General features: G+C 48.6%; 2 protein-coding genes across 2 annotated transcripts in view; both read right to left on the bottom strand.

Moving 5' to 3' along the window:
* Positions 1 to 20,125, bottom strand: part of LOC147091836 (uncharacterized) — a 1,030,142-nt gene that overhangs the window by 470,054 nt on the left and 539,963 nt on the right. The gene's annotated exons all lie outside the window — the stretch shown is intronic.
* Positions 4,503 to 20,104, bottom strand: LOC147091853 (uncharacterized). The gene is made up of 3 exons (XM_085976897.1): positions 20,030 to 20,104; positions 19,454 to 19,618; positions 4,503 to 5,395 (listed from the first exon to the last, which is right to left on the bottom strand). The coding sequence occupies exon 3, from the start codon at positions 5,389 to 5,391 to the stop codon at positions 4,672 to 4,674; it is 720 nt and encodes a 239-aa protein (XP_085833023.1). The 5' UTR covers positions 5,392 to 5,395; positions 19,454 to 19,618; positions 20,030 to 20,104; the 3' UTR covers positions 4,503 to 4,671.

The following is a 20,125-nucleotide window of genomic DNA, read 5'->3' as shown; positions in this document are numbered from 1 at the left end:
CTGCCCCGTGTGAGAGAAGGGATTCACTAATTCATCCACCCTGCTGATACACCAGCGCATTCACAATGCATAGAGGCCATTCACCTGCCCCGTGTGAGAGAAGGGATTCACTAATTCCTCTGACCTTCTGAGACACCAGCGCATTCACACTGGGGAGAGGCCATTCACCTGCTCCGTGTGTGGGAAGGGATTCAATCAGTCATACAACCTGCTGACACACCAGCGAGCTCACACTGGGGTGAGGCCGTTCACCTGCTCCGTGTGTGGGAAGAGAATCACTCAGTCATCCAACCTGCTGACACACCAGCGAGTTCACACCGGGGAGAGGCCGTTCACCTGCTCAGTGTGTGAGAAGGGATTCAATCAGTCAGCCAACCTGCTGAGACACCAGCAAGTTCACAAGTGACTGCAGAGGTTCGATTCTGCTGTTATTGCTGCTGTTAATCACATCCAGGACTGAACCATGTTCATTCTGACAGTTGGGGTTTGTTTCTGCTGATGTTAATAGCCCCTATAACTGGGCTGGATTTTAATATTCTGGATATATAGCTGATTGAGTTGTCGGGGCTGCAGTGTCCCTTTAAGTACTGCTGTCTGATCTTTCCCCTTAATTTCTGATGAGTGTTCCTGAAATATTTTACAATAAAATTATGAACTTTTACTTCAATCATATATTAATCTTTGCTATAAAATCTACAATTCATTGTCTGAAACATTCCATTAATCCTCGCTGACAACTCTTACTGACTTGCACATTACACACAGTGGCACCTCCATTATCCACCAGAAAGAAGGGGAATGGGAATTGGTGGAGAATCGAGAGTCCCAAAATGTTGCCCCTCCCATCTGGTACAGCAATCCCCTCAGCACGGGAATGGAGACAAGTCCAGTTATTATGACGGGATGAGTTCAAGGTATTTACTCAGACGGGCGGAAGGTGGGAAGTGGTGTTCCACGGGGATTGGTGCTGGGACCACGGTTGTTCACCATTTACATAAATGATTTGGACTTGGGAATCAGAAGTACAATTTCAAAATTTGCTGATGACACTAAATTGGGGGGTGTAGTTAATACTGAGGAAGACTGCGGTAGCATCCTTGTAGAATTATTCAGTTGTGTTCAGTAAATAACACCATTTTTTAATTTGCTTTGACTGATCACATCACTATATAGTTATGTGAAAAACAGAAATCATTAAAAGCTCCCAATTTCAGAATTGTTAGATTCAAACTCAACTTCTTCCAAGTACAATCTAACATTTCAAACATTGTAATGGATGTAGGCGAGATATTAGGACTGTTGTCTAACACAATCCAAACACAGTGACACACAGACAGATGGGCAGGTGTAGCTTCACAGCGAATCCTTTCAAGCCTCACTAAAAAGTGGCAGACTGGCAATCCACTGTTCACTAATGGAGTTGTGATCTTTGTAAATTAAGAAATGGAAATGTGTCAAAGAGTTGATTAACAGAGTGAGGCATCATCTTCCTTTGATTTCTATTTCTGACACCAGGCAACAGAAAAAGGTCATTACAACACGACAGAAACAGACTCTTCAGGTGTGAGACATCAGACTTCAGAACCACACGTCTGCCAGCTCTGGCCACAAACCTCAGTACAGTCAACCTTTCAGCAGCTGCAGCCCTGATTAAATAACTAGTAGTTTAACATGTCTAGTAGAGCTTTTGTATCAAAATAGAAGAAATGTATTTGTGACACACACACAATTAATAATTAAATCACAATGTGATTGTGAGGATCGATTATCGCCTCTTCATACCTTCCGTGTCCACCGGTCGAGGAAGGTATCAAGTGAACCGGTGGACACCGCCTGCTCCCTCTCCAGGGCCACCCGGGCACGGACAAGACCATGGGAGAGAGGCAGGCAGCCAGAGTGACCCCCCATGGGACCCGCCCATCCTGGGCCTACAAATTGCTGTTTTCGCCAGGCCCAAGAGCAGGTCCAGGAGAAGATCCTCCCACTTACCCACCCCCCTCCGCACCGGGCGGCCAAAGATTAGGAGCGTGGGGCTAAAGTGTAACCAAGAGTTGAGGAGCAGCCCCTTCAGGTAACTACACAGGGGCTGCAACCTCTCACACTGAATATATACATGGCCCGTGGACTCCTCTAGGCCGCAAAAAACACATCTGGGCTTGGAGTCCGGAAAGGAGCTTAAAATCTGTTGCACACGACAGCTCCCTGCAACAGTCTCCACCCCAGATCCCCAATGGTGCTGGGAAGGACTCCCGCATAGAGAGCCCTCCATTGGGGACCTTCGGCTCCATCAGACAGCAAGATGGCCTGCCAGTCTGATTGACATTGGGCAATAAACAAAATTAATCAATAAATGACACAGAAACCCGAGTCCCCGGATCCTCAGCCCTGGTGTGAAGTACGCTGGCCACCAATTTTCGGTTACTAGCTCGCACCTCAGGCCCCACCCAGTCTGATTTAATTACTAAATGTTTTCTAACTCGGGTTCAGGCCTGTCATTCTGAGGGAAACAAGGCCTCATTTATTGCTGTGTCCCACCTGAGCGGCTGTTAATGGCTTTAATAAACTGGCAGCAAGGTTTTTTTTAAAGGTGGAAAGAGGTGAAAAACGTCACTAGTGATGCCTCAAAACTCACGGACTGAGAAATTCACTTCATCGGCGCCCCTGCCACAGGGCTCAATATTCATCCCCTCCACCACTGGTGCACTGTGTCTGCAGTATGTACGGTCTACAAGATGACCACGGTCAGGCCGTGTGGAGTCAAGGGCCAGGCAGCAGAATGGATGGAAAGATCGCTACAAACTTCCCTTAACTCCAACCCTCTGATTTCTGCTTCGTAGCCAGCTTTCCATCCATTCTGCTGCCTGGCCCTTCCCTCCACACAGCCTGACCTTGGTCATCTTGTCGATCTTACATACTGTTATGGAGCAAGCTGGTCACAAAACAGAAAAGAGAAAGTAGGGGTTAAGAATAGCTACTCAGACTGGCAAAAGGTGGGAAGTGGTGTTCCACAGGGATCGGCGCTGGGATCACTATTGTTCACCATTTACATAAACGATTTGGACGTGTGAATCAGAAGAACAATTTCAAAGTTTGTCGATAACACCAAATTGGGAGGTAGAGTTAATACTGAGGAAGGCAAAATGCAAGAAGACATTAATAAATTTCAGAATGGGTGTGTAATTGGCAAATGCATTTCACTGTAGATCAGTGTGAGGGGCTGTGTTAATGAATTTCACTATAGATCAGTGTGAGGTGGTGTGTTAATGAATTTCACTATAGATCAGTGTGAGGTGGTGTGTTAATGAATGTCACAATAGATCAGTGTGAGGTGGTGTGTTAATGAATGTCACTGTAGATCAGTGTGAGGTGGTGTTAATGAATTTCACTGTAGGTCAGTGTGAGGTTGTGTGTTTTGGTGGGAAGAATAAGGAGGCCACTCACTACTTGGACAAGGGGGTGAAATTGGGTTGCTTTGTGCCTCCCGCGATATTCAGCAGGAGGTTAGCGGCGTAGGTAGTCGGTAGCTCCCCGCGGCACTGCACCGCCGGCAATGACATCATCGCCAAGCGCAGCACCCCGGCTGCAACCTTGGGCTACGACCCCTGACCTATCACCGGGTGATATGTCCGACAGGGTCAGGGGTCGTTTCTGCAGCCGCGGCGATGCCACTTAAAGGGCAGGTGTCGTGCGGCAACTTTTTATTTTGGCTGAATGCCAGCACCTGCCCCCTTCCCCTTTCTTCTTCGGGGTGTCGGCCACAATCGCACAGCCCGGCGCTCCTCTTGATCCGACACCCCACTCCCCGGTGGTCCAGCAGGGCCCAGGTGTGCGCAGTGCTGCGCCCCTCCCCTTTAATCAGGGAGGGAGGTCTGCTATGGCATGGTGCTATGTGCTGACGGGCATGGCGCTGTGACATGAAGCGCCGTGAAATTCACTGTTAGCGCCTCAAGAGGGAGGGGAGCGCTTCCAGTAGCACCTTGCCTCCTGCCTGGGGCGCTGCCACTGAATTTAATGCACAGGGGCGCTAACCTTTTCAGGGCGCTAAAATTAGCCCCAGTGACGTTAGCGACCCAAAGAGGGCATCACCGAATTTCCCCCTAAGAGTCTAAATGGGCTGGAGGAACAGAGGGATCCAGGGATACAGATACACAAATCACTAAAAGTAGCAACACAGGTTAATAAGGCCATTAAAATAAAAGCACTGGGGTACATTCCTAAAGGAGCATTCTGTTCCATGCCTAGGAGCTCTGAACCATGGCTGAGAGTAGCTGGGACACGTTTCTCACACGCCTCGAGATTAACCCGCACGGCAACTTTGCTGTCAGTGAAGAGAGACAAGAAAAACCAAAATGCCGTTTGCCCCTCTCAGTGTGGCCCTGAAGGACTGTGTCCAGGCTGGAGTTCTGTTCCCGCCGTACCATCCTCCCCCAGATTGTCCTTTCTGAGCTCCAGCCAGGTGATGCTAAACACTCAGGTGGGAAAGAAGAAAATCTACAATAATGTGTTTCAAACAAAACTGGTTTATTTGACATCTATCCAGAATATTAAACTCCAGCCCAGTTATAGGGGTTAATAACATCAGCAGAAACAAACCCCAACTGTCAGAATGAACATGGTTCAGTCCTGGATGTGATTAACAGCAGCAATAACAGCAGAATCCAACCCCTGCAGTCACGTGTGAACTCGCTGGTGTGTCAGCAGGTTGGATGACTGAGTGAATCCATTCCCACACTCAAAGCAGGTGAACGGCCTCTCCCCGGTGTGAATACGCTGGTGTCTCAGTAGGTGGGATGACTGAGTGAATCCCTTCCCACACTCGGAGCAGGTGAACGGCCTCTCTCCAGTGTGAACTCGTTGGTGATTCAGCAGGCTGGATGAATTAGTGAATCCCTTCCCACACTCAAAGCAGGTGAACGGTCTCTCCCGTGTGTGAACACGCTGGTGTGTCAGAAGGTCAGATGACTGAGTGAATCCCTTCCCACACTCAGAGCAGGTGAATGGCCTCTCCCCAGTGTGAACTCGCTGGTGTGTCAGCAGGCTGGATGACTGAGTGAATCCCTTCCCACACTCAGAGCAGGTGAATGGCCTCTCCCCAGTGTGAACTCGCTGGTGTCTCAGCAGGCTGAATGACTGAGTGAATCCCTTCCCACACTCAGAGCAGGTGAATGGCCTCTCCCCAGTGTGAATACGCTTGTGTCTCGCTAGGCCAAAGGGTTGGCTGAAGCCTTGTCCACACACAGAACACGTGTACGGTTTCTCCCCGCTGTGAATGGTGCTTTTTGCTTCCATGTTCAGAGGCCGGTGAGATTCAGATCCGGCGAGTCGAGTGACTGTCAGATCTTGAAGTGATGTTTGGTTTGAGCTTACCGTCTGTAAATCCTCCCCTTCCATTGCCCTGTAAAATTAACATAAAACAGGGAGCGTGAGAGACAACCCACAGGAAAACAAAGGGAGGTTGTGAAATTCAGCTGAATGAATCTGGTCAATTGTGGGGCCGGCACTAGAAAAAAGTGACCATGAAAGCTGCCGGATTGTCATAAAAACCCAACTGGTTCACTGATGTCCTTCGGGAAGGGAATCCGCCACCTGGTCTGGGCCTACACACAACTCTGGCCTCTATGGGAGGAGAGAGAGAGAGAGAGAGAGAGAGGGAGAGGGAGAGGTGGGAGTGGGAAGGGGAGGGGGTGAAGGAAAGGAACTTTATACATCTGCAACTCGACCAGAACTTTGATAGAACCTCCAAAACCCGCAACCTCCACCACCTAGAAGGACAAGGGCAGCTGTTGTATGGGAGCACCATCACATCCAAGTTCCCCTCCAAGTCACACATCATCCTGACTCACATATATTCATCATTGCTGGGTCATAATCCTGGAACTCCTTACCGAACAACATTGTGGGAATACCTTCACCACACGGACTGCAGTAGTTCAAGAAGGCGACTCACCACCCCCTTCTCAACGGGAAACTGGGGATTGGCAATATTTGCTGCTCTTGCAAATGACGCCCACATCCAAAGAATGAATTAAAACAAATCTATAGATGTAAACTGGATTAAAAGCCTGTACAGAAATACTTGTTCCTAAAAGAATACTCTTTTACATTGTACGGACAGTGTCTGTGTAACAACCTAATCTCCCCTAGAATCCACCTCCCTTGACAGTCTCACATTGGAAATTGTTGGGTCCTCCTGGGCTCAGAAGTACTGGGGGTTAAACCCAGCAGCTTCTCCTCCATCTCCACTCCAGCTCAAACTGAAACATAGAAACATATAAACATAGAAACACAGAAGATAGGAGCAGGAGTAGGCTATTCGGCCCCTCAAGCCTGCTCCGCCACTCAATGCTGATCATCCAAATTCAGTACCCGGTCCCTGCTTTCTCCCCATATCCCTTGATCCCTTTAGATTTAAGAAATATATCCAATTCCTTCTTGAATATATATTTAATGTATTGGCCTCTACTGCCTTCTGTGGTAGAGAATTCCACAAGTTCACCACTCTCTGGGTGAAGAAATTCCTCCTAATTTCTGTCCTAAATGGCTTACCCCGTATCCTTAGACTGCGACCCCTGGTTCTGGACTCCCCGACCATCAGGAACATCCTTCCTGCATCTAGTCTGTCCAGTCCTGTCAGAATTTTATCAGTTTCAATGAGATCCCCTCTCATTCTTGTAAACTCCAGTGAGTACAAGCCCAATCGTCCCAATCTCTCCTCATACGTCATTCCTGCCATCCCAGGTATCAGCCTGGTGAATCTTCGTTGAACTCTTTCCACGGCAAGAACATCCTTCCTCAGATAAGGCGACCAAAACTGCACACAATACTCAAGATGTGGTCTCACCAAGGCCCTGTACAACTGCAGCAAGCCATCCTTGTTCCTGTACTCAAACCCTCTCGCTACGAAGGCCAACATACCATTTGCCTTCTTAACCGCCTGCTGCACCTGCATGCTTACCTTCAGCGACTGGTGCACAAGGACACCCAGGTCTCATTGCACTTCCCCTTCTCCCAATCTATTGCCATTCAGATAATAATCTGCGTTCCTGTGTTTGCCACCAACGTGGATAACCTCACATTTATCCACGTTATACTGCATCTGCCATGCTTCTGCCCAATCACCCAACCTGTCCAAATCATCCTGTAGTTTCTCGGCATCCTCCTCACAGCACACACGCCCACCCAGCTTTGTGTCGTCTGCAAATTTGTAGATATTACATCTAGTTCCCTTGTCTAGATCATTAATACAGGTAGACTATCCTTTATCCGAACTTCCGAAAACCGAAAACCTCTAAAAACCGAAAGTTTTTTCGTTCAGCATAAGTCGTGCGCACGACCCCGACCCCCGCCGCCGACCCCCACCCCCGACCCCCCCGCCAACCCCGACCCCCGCTGACCACCCCGCCGACCCCCACCCCCCACCCCCCCGCTGACACCGACCCTCGCCGACCCCCGCCCCGACAAATTTCCCAGTCTTATAAAATACCTTCTGAAATCCAAAATTTTCCGAAAACCGAAACACGGCTGGTCCCGAGGTTTTCGGATAAAGGATAGTCTACCTGTATATATTGTGAATAGCTGGGGTCCAAGGACCAATCCCTGCGGTACGCCACTAGTCACTGCCTGCCACTCGGAAAAAGACCCATTTATTCCAACTCTTTGCTTTCTGTCTGCCAACCAGTTCTCTATCCAAGTCAATACCTTGCCCCCAATCCCAGGTGCCTTAACTTTACACACTAATCTCTTATGCGGGACCTTATCGAAAGCCTTCTGAAAGTCCAAATACACAACATCCACTGGTTCTCCCTTATCTATTTTATATACTAGTTACATCCTCAACAATGAAGCAACAAAAAGACCTACACAGGCAGCCAGGGACCTACCTTCCGTCAGCCTGTAATAAAACTCTTCCCCACAGCCGCTGACTAATGGCGGCCGCAGCACCCACAATTCCCCGCGCCCCAGAAACCGCTCTATGCAACACGCCGATTTCCCCGCTGAGAGTGCGCATGCTCCCCAGGGCCGCGGGCCATTCTGGGAGCCTGGCTCCTGTCCTTTGTCCAGAGTTGGACTCGGTGGAAACAGCTGAAGAAACCGGGAAGCGGCGGCTCGGATGGGAGAGGCGCTGCACCCTGGGTTTCCTGGTGCCGGGGCCCTGGCCGCACGTCCACCAGGCCCAGCCGCCCTGATTCTGATTGAGTTTTTGATGAGGTAACAGAGAGGGTTGATGAGGGCAATGTGGTTAACGTGGTGTACATGGATTTCCAAAAGGCGTTCGACAAGTGCCACATTATAGACTTGCCAGCAAAGTTGAAGCCCATGGAATAAAAGGGACAGTGGCAGCATGGATACGAAATTGGCAAAGTGACAGAAAACAGAGAGCAGTGGTGAACGGTTGTTTTTCGGACTGGAAGAAGGTATACAGTGGTGTTCCCCAGGGGTCGGTACCAGGACCACTGCTTTACTTGATATATATTAATGACTTAGACTTGGGTGTACAGCGCACAATTTCAAAATTTGCAGATGACACAAAACTTGGAAGTAAAGTGACCAGTGAGGAGGATAGTGATAGATTTCAAGAAGACATGGACAGGCTGGTGGAATGGGCGGACACGTGGCAGATGAAATTTAACGCAGAAAAGTGCGAAGTGATACATTTTGGTAGGAAGAACCAAGTGAGGCAATATAAACTAAAGGGTACAATTCTAAAGTGTGTGCATGAACAGAGAGACCTGGGGGTATGTGTGCACAAATCGTTGAAGGTGGCAAGGCAGGTTGAGAAAGTGGCAAAAAAAGCATATGGGATCCTGGGCTTAATAAATAGAGGCATAGAGTCCAAAAGCAAGGAGGTTATGATGAACCTTTATAAAACACTGGTTCGGCCTCAACTGGAGTATTGTGTCGAATTCTGGGCCCCACACTTTATGAAGGTTGTGAAGGCCTCAGAGAGGGTGCAGAAAAGATTTACAAGAATGGTTCCAGGGATGAGGGACTTCAGTTACGTGGATAGACTGGAGAAGCTGGGGTTGTTCTCCTTAGAGCAGAGAGGTTGAGAGGAGGTTTGATAGAGTTGTTCAAAATCACGAGGGGTCAGGACAGAGGAGAGAGAGAGAAACTGTTCCCATTGGCGGAAGGGTCGAGAACCAGAGGACACAGATTTAAGGTGATTGGCAGAAGAACCAAATGCGACATGAGGAAAAACTTTACTCAGTGAGTGGTTAGGATCTGGAATGTACTGCCTGAGAGGGAGGGGGAGGCAGATTCAATCACAGCTTTCAAAAGGGAATTGGATAAGTACCTGAAGTAAAGAAATTTGCAGGGTTACGGGGAAAGGGCGGGGAGTGGGACTAGCTGAAGTGGTCTTGCAGAGAGCTGGCATGGGCTCGACGGGCTGAATGGCCTCCTTCTGTGCTGTAACCATTCTCTGATTCTATAAAATATTAGAAAGTTTGTTCCACAGAAGCACGAGGTTCATTTGCTTTCATTGATGAATTTAAAAAGTCTCTATTAAAACCTGAGCCAGTGTGTTGTGAGCCAAAGAGCCTTGTGTCCAATGAGGGGAATAAAGGCCCAGCGCCTCCCCTGGCCCCGGGCCCTGAACAAGGGACTGGAGAAACTCGCTGCCCTGTGGATCAGACAATCAGCCGGCGCTAGTCCCGCCCCTCGGGCTCCCCGATTGGTTGGAGGATCTGCCCCGCTCGCTCCCTATTGGTCGGAAGCTCCCGTCAATCAGGCCCTGGGCCCAGGTCACGTGTCCCCGAGGAGCGCACGTGCTCCGTCCAACTGACGCCGCTCGGTCCGGGGCCTCGCGGACTCTCAGGTTTTTCTGTTTCTCTTTATTCTCTCCCGATCCACCCCTCCCCCACCACCCCGCGCGATTCTCCACCCAATCGGAGCGGAGAAAACTCACTTTGCGCCACCGATCGCGACTCTGGACCCGACACCAAGGCCTTTCCCCGGAATGGCCCGCGCCGACTCTGGCCGGCAGGATCTGAGTGCGCAGGCGCAGCTCTGAGTGGGGGAGGGGGGTTGGTCTTCTCTGGGCATGCGCGGTTGTTGCCCTTGGTGATCGGGAGAGGTCGCTGTGCCGGACTCGGTCCAAACCGCCGCTCCCTCTGCGCATGCGCGGACTATCGTCTGTCAATCAACCATCAGCCAGAAGAGGTCGCTGGTGAGACCAGTGAAGAAAGAAAGACTTGCATTTCTATAGCGCCTTTCACCACCACCGGACGTCCCAAAGCGCTTTACAGCCAATGAAGTACTTTTGAAGTGTAGTCACTGTTGTCATGTAGGAAATGTGGCAGTCAAACAGCGCACAGCAAGCTCCCACAAACAGCAATGTGATGATGACCAGATAATCTATCTTTTTGTTAACTCTGTTTCTCCCTCTATGGATGTTGCCTGGCCTGCTGAGTGTTTCCAGCATTTCCTGTTGTTATTTCAGATTTCCAGCTTCCGCAGTATTGTGCTATTATCCTTTTGTTACATTGATTGAGGGATAAACATTGGCTAGGACACCTGGGATATTTCCCCTGCTCTTTCCCACATTACAACAGTGACTACACCTCAAAAGTACTTCATTGGCTGTAAAGCACTTCAAGACGTCTGCTGGTCATGAAAGCACTATATAAATGCAAGTCTTTCTTTCTCAAAATAGTGTCATGGGATCTTTTACATCCACCTGAGAGAGCAGACAGGGCCTCAGTTTAATGTCTCATCCGAAAGACGCCACCTCTGACAGTGCCTCAGTACTGCACTGGAGTGTCAGCCTGAATTTTTGTGCTCAAGTCTCTGGAGTGGGACTTGAACCCACAACCTTATGCCTCAGAGGCAAGAGTGCTACCATAGAGTCATAGATTTATACAGCACAGAAAGCGGCCCTTCGGCCCATCGTGTCTGCGCCAGCCATCAAGCCCTGTCTATTCTAATCCCATTTTCCAGCACTTGGTCCGTAGCCTTGTATGCAAGGGCATTTCAAGTGCTCATCTAAATGCTTCCTGAATGTTGGGAGGGTTCCTGCCTCTACCACCCTTTCAGGCAGTGAGTTCCAGATTCCAACCACCCTCTGGGTGAAAAAGCTTTTCCTCAAATCCCCTCTAAACCTCCTGCCCCTTACCTTGAAACTATGCCCCCTGGTTATTGACCCCTCTACTAAGGGGAAAAGTTCCTTTCTATCTATCCTATCTATGCCCCTCATAATTTTGTACACCTCAATCAGGTCCCCCTTCAGCCTTCTCTGCTCTAAGGAAAACAACCCCAGCCTGTCCAGTCTCTCTTCATAGCTGAAGCGCTCCAGCCCAGGTAACACCCTGGTGAATCTCCTCTGCACCCTCTCCAATGCAATCACATCCTTCCTATAGTGTGGCAACCAGAACTGCACACAGTATTCCAGCTGTGGCCTAACTAGCGTTTTGTACAGCTCCATCATAACCTCCCTGCTCTTATATTCTATGCCTCGGCTAATGAAGGCAAGTATCCCATATGCCTTCTTAACCACCTTATCTAGCTGTCCTGCTGCCCTTAGTGATCTATGTACATGCACACCAAAGTCCCTCTGATCCTCTGTCCTTCCTAGGGTTCTACCATTCATTGTGTATTCCCTTGTTAGTCCTCCCAAAATGCATCACCTCACACTTTTCAGGGTTAAATTCCATTTGCCACTGTGCTGCCCATCTAACCAACCCGTCTATATTCTCCTGCAGCCTGAGGCTTCCCTCCTCGCCACTCCACCAATTTTCGTGTCATCTGCGAACTTACTGATCATACCTCCTACATTCATATCTAAATCATTGATGTACACTACAAACAGCAAAGGACCCAGACCCTGTGGTACACCACTGGACACAGGCTTCCAGTCACAAAAACAACCTTTGACCATCACCCTCTACCTCCTGCCACTAAGCCAATTTTGGATCCAATGTGCCAAATTGCCCTGGATCCCATGGGCTCTTACCTTCTTGACCAGTCTCCCATGTGGGGCTTTGTCAAAAGCCTTACTGAAGTCCATGTAGACTGCATCAACTGGACTGCCCTCATCCACACACCTAGTCATCCCCATTGAAAAATTCAATCAAATTGGTTAGACATTGCGGTGTATGTAACCTGTTCCCCCTTAAGAGAACTTAAGCCTGTTCCACCTTAAGAGATGTACTACTTTCTCTGGCTGCTGTATACGTAGTACCGGTGGTGACCACCGGTATATAAGCACTGTGTAGTAAGATTGTATTTCAGATAGTCCTGACCTCCAACCAGTAAAGGCCTGTTGAACTTTAATCTTGTACCCTGTGTGTTATTAATTACAACTAGAACACACAGACTTTACAGTGGCGACGAGTCAGATTCTTACCCTGCGGCAGTTATATCCACGGCGGCTTCGTCCACAGAACGGACGTCGAAGAGAGGTTTCCACCCTCATCACCCTGCTGGAAGACACGTCGCGCGGCAGACATCGAGAAACCAGAGTGCAGAAGACATCCTGAACTCGAAGCCTCCATCAGCGGCTGTCAGCTATCTTCTTTCTACCTCGGTAGTGGGTAAGCCGGGCAGCGACGCGACCAGAAAATTGGCCGCATTGGCTGTACAGATGGGGAGGGAAGACGGAGGAATAAGGGCGGTGAGATCGATCGCGACCGGAGATAAGGGCCGGGCCGCATTCGGGCCGAAAGGCGCAGCGCGGGGGCATCGATCGTGGCTGGTGATAAGGGCCGGGCCGCATTCGGGCTAAAAAGGCGCAGCGTCTGGGGGCAACTGAAGGTGCGAGAGCCGCGGTGAAGCGGAGACAGCGTCGGGGGAAGGGTGAAGACTGCCAAGCACGGGAAAACCACCATTTTGTAGGCGGAGGACGAAGACAAGAGCGCGGAAGCCGCCATCTTGGATAAAAATAAAAATAAATTAAATTGCAACGATGCCTAAACATGGGAACATTAACACCTTTCATAGCGACATCGAAGATTGGGCTATGTATGTAGAACGCATACAAAATTATTGTAAAGCAAATAAAATCCCAGATGCAGAGAAAGCACTAACATTATTAAACTTAATGGGTGCGAAGACATGCGGGCAATTGAAACACCTTGTTCACCAGATGAACCGGCGGATAAGACGTTCGAGGAGATTGTTACTGTCCTGAAAAATCACCTAAACCCCACGCCGCTGATGCTAGCGGAACGATTTAAATTTTACAGCAGAAGGCAGCTGAAGGATGAAAGCAATGCTGAATATTTAATGGAATTGCGTAAGCTAGCAAAGTACTGTCAATTCGGAATGAGATTGACAGAGGCGCTACGAGATAAATTTGTGTGTGGTTTATTAAAAGAAGATACACAAAAGCGATTGCTCGAGGAGAATGAGCTGACGCTTGAGAAAGCGGTCACTATGGCAGCAGCACACGAAGCCGCAGCGAGAGGCACGGCAGTAATGCAGCTATGGTCACCGGAACTCAGTACAAATAAATTGGGTTTGAGTACTGTAAAATGTTATCGTTGCGGAAAGACAACGCATGATCAGAACCAGTGTTGGTTTAAAAACCAAGAATGCAGAACATGTGGCAGGCTTGGCCACATAGCTAAAGTATGCCGGTCAGGAAAGAAGACCAGCAACAAAAAGTCATCGCAAGGAAAATACATAAAGGTACACAAGGTGACAAAGAACAGTTCGACCGAACAGAAGTCAGATTCAGACGCTAGCAGTAATGAACTGGGTAGCTTAAGAGTACACAACGTTGGTAAGGATGCAGCTCTCCAGACAATTTGGGTCACCCTTCAGATAGCAGGAGTCCAAGTAAAGATGGAATTGGACACTGGATCGGCATTGACGGTCATGAATAAGAAAGATTACAAAAGGTTATTCCAACATATTCCCCTATGGGATACGGAGATTATATTGAAAACATACACGGGGCAAAGAGTGTACCCCGTCGGAAAGATAGAGGTAAAAGTGGTCCACAAGGGCGAAGAAAGCCAAGTAATGGACTTATATGTGCTACCTGAAGGAGGTCCACCACTACTGGGACGGGAGTGGATTAGGAAAATGTATATGGACTGGCACTCCTTGAAGGCACTAACGGTAGATTCCGGGGAAACAGATGTCAAACCTAAAAGATTGTCCAGAATATTGGATGATGCTAAAGAGGTGTTCCAGCAGGGACTGGGAACACTGAGAGGAATTACGGCAAACATCAAGATTGATGAACATGCACAACCAAAATGTTTTAAATCCAGACCGGTACCCTATGCAATACGACCTACTGTAGAAGCGGAACTGGAAGCGCTAGAACATTCAGGTGTACTGTCTAAGGTAGATTGGAGTGAGTGGGCTATGCTCATTGTTCCCGTTATGAAACGTCCTTCGAGCAACAAGCCAGGAGAACCAGGGAAGGTTCGCATCTGTGGAGATTTCAAAATCACCATTAATCCGGTGCTTCACACGGTGCAGTATCCGCTTCCGCGGATTGAGGATATTTTTGCTTCGTTGTCTGGCGGGAAACACTTCACCAAGATAGACCTGGCGCAGGCGTACTTGCAGATGGAGGTTGAAGAAGAGTCACGCCAATACCTCACGATCAACACGCATCGAGGTTTGTACCGGTACAATAGACTGGTTTTTGGAGTGGCATCGGCTCCAGCAATTTGGCAGAGGGCCATGGAGCAGGTATTACAGGGAATTCCAGGCACACAATGTTACCTGGACGATACTCTGATTACAGGTGATTGTGATGAAGAACACCTCGCAAACTTGGAACTGGTGCTCAACAGGCTGAAAGAGTGTGGACTTAGAGTTAATCGGCAGAAATGTGAGTTCTTCCAGAAGCGGATCTCGTACTGTGGTCATGTCATTGACCGGGAGGGGCTTCATAAGTCTCCTGACAAGATAGAGGCAGTTGTAAAGGCTCCCGCTCCGGATAATGTCTCTCAGTTGAGGTCGTTTCTAGGATTGATTAACTATTACCATAAATTTCTACCAAATCTATCCACAGTACTGCACCCGCTAAACGCTCTTTTACAGAAGGGGGTACCATGGGAATGGAGCGAAAACTGTAGGAAGGCATTTCGCAAAAGCAAAGAATTGATCACCTCAGAGGAAGTGTTGGCTCACTTCAACCCGACACTGCCTATTCGGTTGGCTTGTGATGCTTCTCCATATGGTATTGGGGCAGTACTCTCACACAAGTTGCCAAATGGCACGGAAAGGCCAGTCGCGTTTGCATCCAGATCATTGACCTCCGCTGAGCGCAACTATGTGCAGATCGATAGGGAGGCTCTCAGCCTTGTATGGGGAGTGAAGAAGTTTAATCATTACCTGCAGGGCCAAAAATTCACACTTCTGACAGACCATCAGCCGTTGGTATCCATTTTTAACCCTAAGAAGGGTGTTTCAGTGATGACAGCACAGCGTCTCCAGAGATGGTCCCTTTTCCTAGGGGCACATCAATACCAAATAGAATTCAAAGGTACGAAGCAGCATGGCAATGCTGATGGGCTGTCGTGCCTGCCACTACCTGAAGAAGAAACGACGAAAGTTGACCCTGTTGAGTTATTTCATTCGACCATCATCGAGTGTTTACCAGTCACCAATGCAAGTATTGAAAGAGAAACCAGGAATGACCCGACACTGTCCAGAGTCTACGAGGTGACAGTGAAAGGATGGCCAACACGTGGTGATCCTCTGTTACCGGCATTCTCGGCAAGGCGAGACCAGCTGTCCGTCTGCCATGGTACTTTGATGTATGGGACAAGAGTGATTATTCTTCCCAAGATAAGGGAAAGAGTTCTAAAAGAACTGCATGAAGGTCATCTGGGGGGAGTTAAGATGAAAAGTCTTGCTAGGGCTTATGTATGGTGGCCGGGTATTGACCAACAGATAGAGGAGTTGACGAAAAGCTGCGCTGGGTGCCAAAAAGTGCAAAATGCACCTCCGATCGCACCACTACACCCATGGGAATGGCCTTCAGCCCCATGACAACGCGTACATATTGACTTTGCTGGTCCATTCATGGACTCCATGTTCCTAATTGCGGTGGACGCACATTCCAAATGGCCAGAAGTGATCAAGATGAATACCACTACTTCAGAAAAGACAATTGCGGTGTTAAGAACAATATTCGCAAGGAGCGGATTGCCAGAACAGATCTGTTTGGACAACGGACCACAGTTCGTGTCGGAAGAATTCCAAAAATTCTTAAAGAAGAATGGGGTGAAACATTATACCTCTGCCCCATATCATCCGGCGACAAACGGGTTGGCCGAGAGATTTGTCCAAACATTCAAAAAGGCAATAAAGGCCATGAACGATGACCAGATTCCGCTACAGCACAAGGTGGACAATTTCCTAATGGCGTATCGAAACGCCGCTCATGCAGTGACTAACCAAAGTCCTGCCATGATGTTTTATAACAGGAGGTTGCGGTCCAGGTTGGACTTGTTAAAACCAAATGTGCGGAGGGAAGTGGAAAACAAACAGTTCCGGTATATTAATAACAAGTCCACTCGAAGTTTCGAAGTAGGACAACCAGTGTTGGCAAGGGGCTATGGAAACGAAAAATGGCAGCCCGGAACAATTCGGGCCAGACAAGGACCTCTGATGTACACAGTAGATATTGGTAACAATGTGATAAGGCGTCATGCGGATCAACTGGTAGAATCAAGAGCAAGGGTCGAACCCATGGTTGCGACAGAGACAACTGTGGAAGATGTTAATGAACCTGAAGCATCTACCTCGGCAAGGACTGTACCTGATGATGACGTCCAATACATAGGAAACCAACAAGCAGAGTCACCTCAGCAACAAGAATCAGAGACCACTGAAAGGCGTTATCTAGACCGAATCTGAAGGCCTCCTGAGAGACTGAACCTTTGAACTGTTTATACCTGAGGTTATATATATGTATATATGTTATGATGTTATGTTAAATGGGGATATGACTATTAAGCTACAAAGGGAGGATTGTGGTGTATGTAACCTGTTCCCCCTTAAGAGATGTACTACTTTCTCTGGCTGCTGTATACGTAGTACCGGTGGTGACCACCGGTATATAAGCACTGTGTAGTAAGATTGTATTTCAGATAGTCCTGAACTCCAACCAGTAAAGACCTGTTCAACTTTAATCTTGTACCCTGTGTGTTATTAATTACAACTAGAACACACAGACTTTACAGACATGATCTCCCCGCTGACAAAGCCATGCTGACTATCCTTGATTAATCCTTGCCTCTCCAAGTGGAGACTAATTCTGTCCCTCAGAATTTTTTCCAATAATTTCCCTACCACTGATGTTCGGCTCACTGGCCTGTAATTCCCTGGTTTATCCCTACTACTACACTTCTTGAATAATGGTACTACGTTAGCTGTTCTCCAGTCCTCTGCCACCTCCCCTGTGGCCAGAGAGGTTCTGAAAATTTGTGTCAGAGCCCCTGCAATCTCCTCCCTTGCCTCACAGAGCAGGCTGGGATACATCTCGTCTGGGCCTGGGGGTTTATCCACTTTTAAGCCCGCTAAAACCACTAGTACCTCCTCCCTCTCAATGCTAATTTGTTCAAGTATATCACAATCCCCCTGCCTGATTTCTATGCCTGCATCGTCCTTCTCCATAGTGAACACAGATGCAAAATATTAATTTAAAACCTCACCTACATCTTCTGGCTCTACACACAGATTGCCACTTTGCTCCCTAATGGGCTCTACTCTTTCCCTGGTTATCCTCTTGCCCTTAATATACTAATAAAACACCTTGGGATTTTCCTTTATTTTGCCTGCCAGTGTTTTTTCATGACCCCTCTTCGTTCTCCTAATTACTTTTTTAAGTACACCCCTGCACTTTCTATGCTCCTCTAGGCCTTCCACTGTTTTTAGTCCTTTGTATCTGCCAAAAGCCTCCCTTTTTTTCCTAAACCATTCTTGTATGTCCCTTGACATCCAGGGTTCCCTGGGCTTGTTGGTCCCACCCTTTACCTTTACGGGAACATGTTGGCATTGTACTCTCTCTATTTCCTTTCTGAAAGACTCTCACTGCTCTGATGTGGATTTTCCTACAAGTAGCTGATCCCAGTCCACTTTGGCCAGATCCTGCCTTATATTATAATCGGCCTTCCCCCAATTTAGAACCTTTATTTCCAGTCCATCTTTGTCCTTTTCCATAACTACTTTAAATCTCACTGAATTATGGTCACTGTCACCAAAATGCTCTCCTACTAACCCTTCGACCACTTGCCCTGCTACATTCCCTCGAATTAGGTCCAGAACCGCCCCCTCTCTTGTAGGACTTTCTACATGTTGGCTGAAAAAGCTCTCCTGGATGCACTTTAAGAATTCCACACCCTCTAAGCCTTTCACACTCTGACTATCCCAGTTAATATTGGGGAAGTTGAAATCCCCAACAATTATTACCCTCTTATTTCTACACTTCTCTGAGATTTGCCTACATATCTGTTCCTCTATCTCCCCCTTACTGTTTGGGGGCCTATAGTACACTCCCAGCAAAGTGCTTTCCCCATTTTTGTCTTTAAGTTCTACCCATATGGCCTCATTAGAGGAACCTGCTAAGGAATCATCTCTCCTTATAGCAGAAATTGATTACTTGATTAATATTACTAACCTGATTTTTGGTCAACACTTGAGTATTCACGTTTGCTAAATCTCCGGGAGAAGGAGTCGCTTCACTTGTACTGGTTCCTGGGGCCTGATCACCTTCCCCAGGAGCACGGCCTTGACCCTGACTTTGCTCACTTGTACTGGTTCCTGGGGCCTGAACACCTTCGTCAGGAGCAGGGCCTTGATTCTGGGGGTGTTTTATTGCACCGTTTGGTTTACTTGAGAAGAGCCCCATCAGGGCGAGTGCGGGGGGGTCAGGGGGCTAGTGCGGGAGGGTCAGGGGGTGAGTGCGGGAGGGTCAGGGGTGAGTGCGGGAGGGTCAGGGATGTGTGTGGGAGGTTCAATCTCCAGGATCAGTGTGTATCTGAGTCAATGGGACTCTCTGACCTTTCTCCCCAGTCCATCTCCAGGACCAGTGTGTATCTGAGTCAATGGGACTCTCTCTGACCTTTCTCCCCAGTCCATCTCCAGGACCGGTGTGTATCTGAGTCAATGGGACTCTCTCTGACCTTTCTCCCCAGTCCATCTCCAGGACCAGTGTGTATCCGAGTCAATTGGACTCTCTGAGCTTTCTCCCCGGTCCATCTCCAGGACCAGTGTGTATCTGAGTCAATGGGACTCTCTCTGCCCTTTCTCCCCAGTCCATCTCCTGGACCAGTGTGTATCTGAGTCAATGGGACTCTCTCTGACCTTTCTCCCCGGTCCATCTCCAGGACCAGTGTGTATCTGAGTCAATGGGACTCTCTGCCCTTTCTCCCCAGTCCATCTCCAGGACCAGTGTGTATCTGAGTCAATGGGATTCTCTCTGACCTTTCTCCCCGGTCCATCTCCAGGACCAGTGTGTATCTGAGTCAATGGGACTTTCTCTTACCTTTTTCCCCAGTCGATCTCTGGAAGCTCTTTGAATCGGAAGGGTTCTCTCCGGTTGGTGCTCACAATCCTGTGCTGGTTCACCTGCTGTTGTTCCTCAGTCTACAATCCCTGTTTACTTCGAGCTGAGCACCTTCCTCAATCACACCATCATTCACCGGGAGATCTATTTGTGGCAGATCAGAAAATAAGAACAATATTGAAAGCGTGAAATAATGTAATGTAGACTTTTAATCTGCTTACTAATAATTGAATTTCAAGGCCGAGTATTTGTTTGATTTTGTCCCTTTCCTCAGATCCCCAGTTCGATGGCTGTCTGCTTAGTTTGGAAATTTTCCTCACTGTAAATTTCCGGCCTCCTGAGACTCCCCCATTTTCACTGCTCTGGGCGGAAATGCGCCATTTTCTGTGCGGATTTACTAACCGGAGCGGTGACCCTGTGACCCTCCCTCGCTGTGATCTAAACTCGGGGCTGAGCAGCCGCTGTCGGGCCGGGTGCTCAATGGAGCCGAGTTCCCTCAGTCACAGAGCGGGCCCTGTAACCCGGGCAACCAGCCCGTTTCTGACCCTCACTCACCGATCAACCCGCGCCGCCCGGCACTGCGCGGGACGGCAGCGGAGCGGCACTGCGCCTGCGTGGGAGAGAGAACGGGAGTAGCACTGCGCCTGCGCG

Source organism: Somniosus microcephalus, unplaced genomic scaffold (genome assembly GCF_052327205.1).
Source record: "Somniosus microcephalus isolate GS21.2 unplaced genomic scaffold, FLI_Smic_1.0 unresolved_chr3, whole genome shotgun sequence".
NCBI lineage: Eukaryota > Metazoa > Chordata > Chondrichthyes > Squaliformes > Somniosidae > Somniosus > Somniosus microcephalus.
The sequence above is the reverse complement of the archived record's forward strand: the minus strand, read 5'-3'. Positions and strand labels throughout refer to the sequence as shown.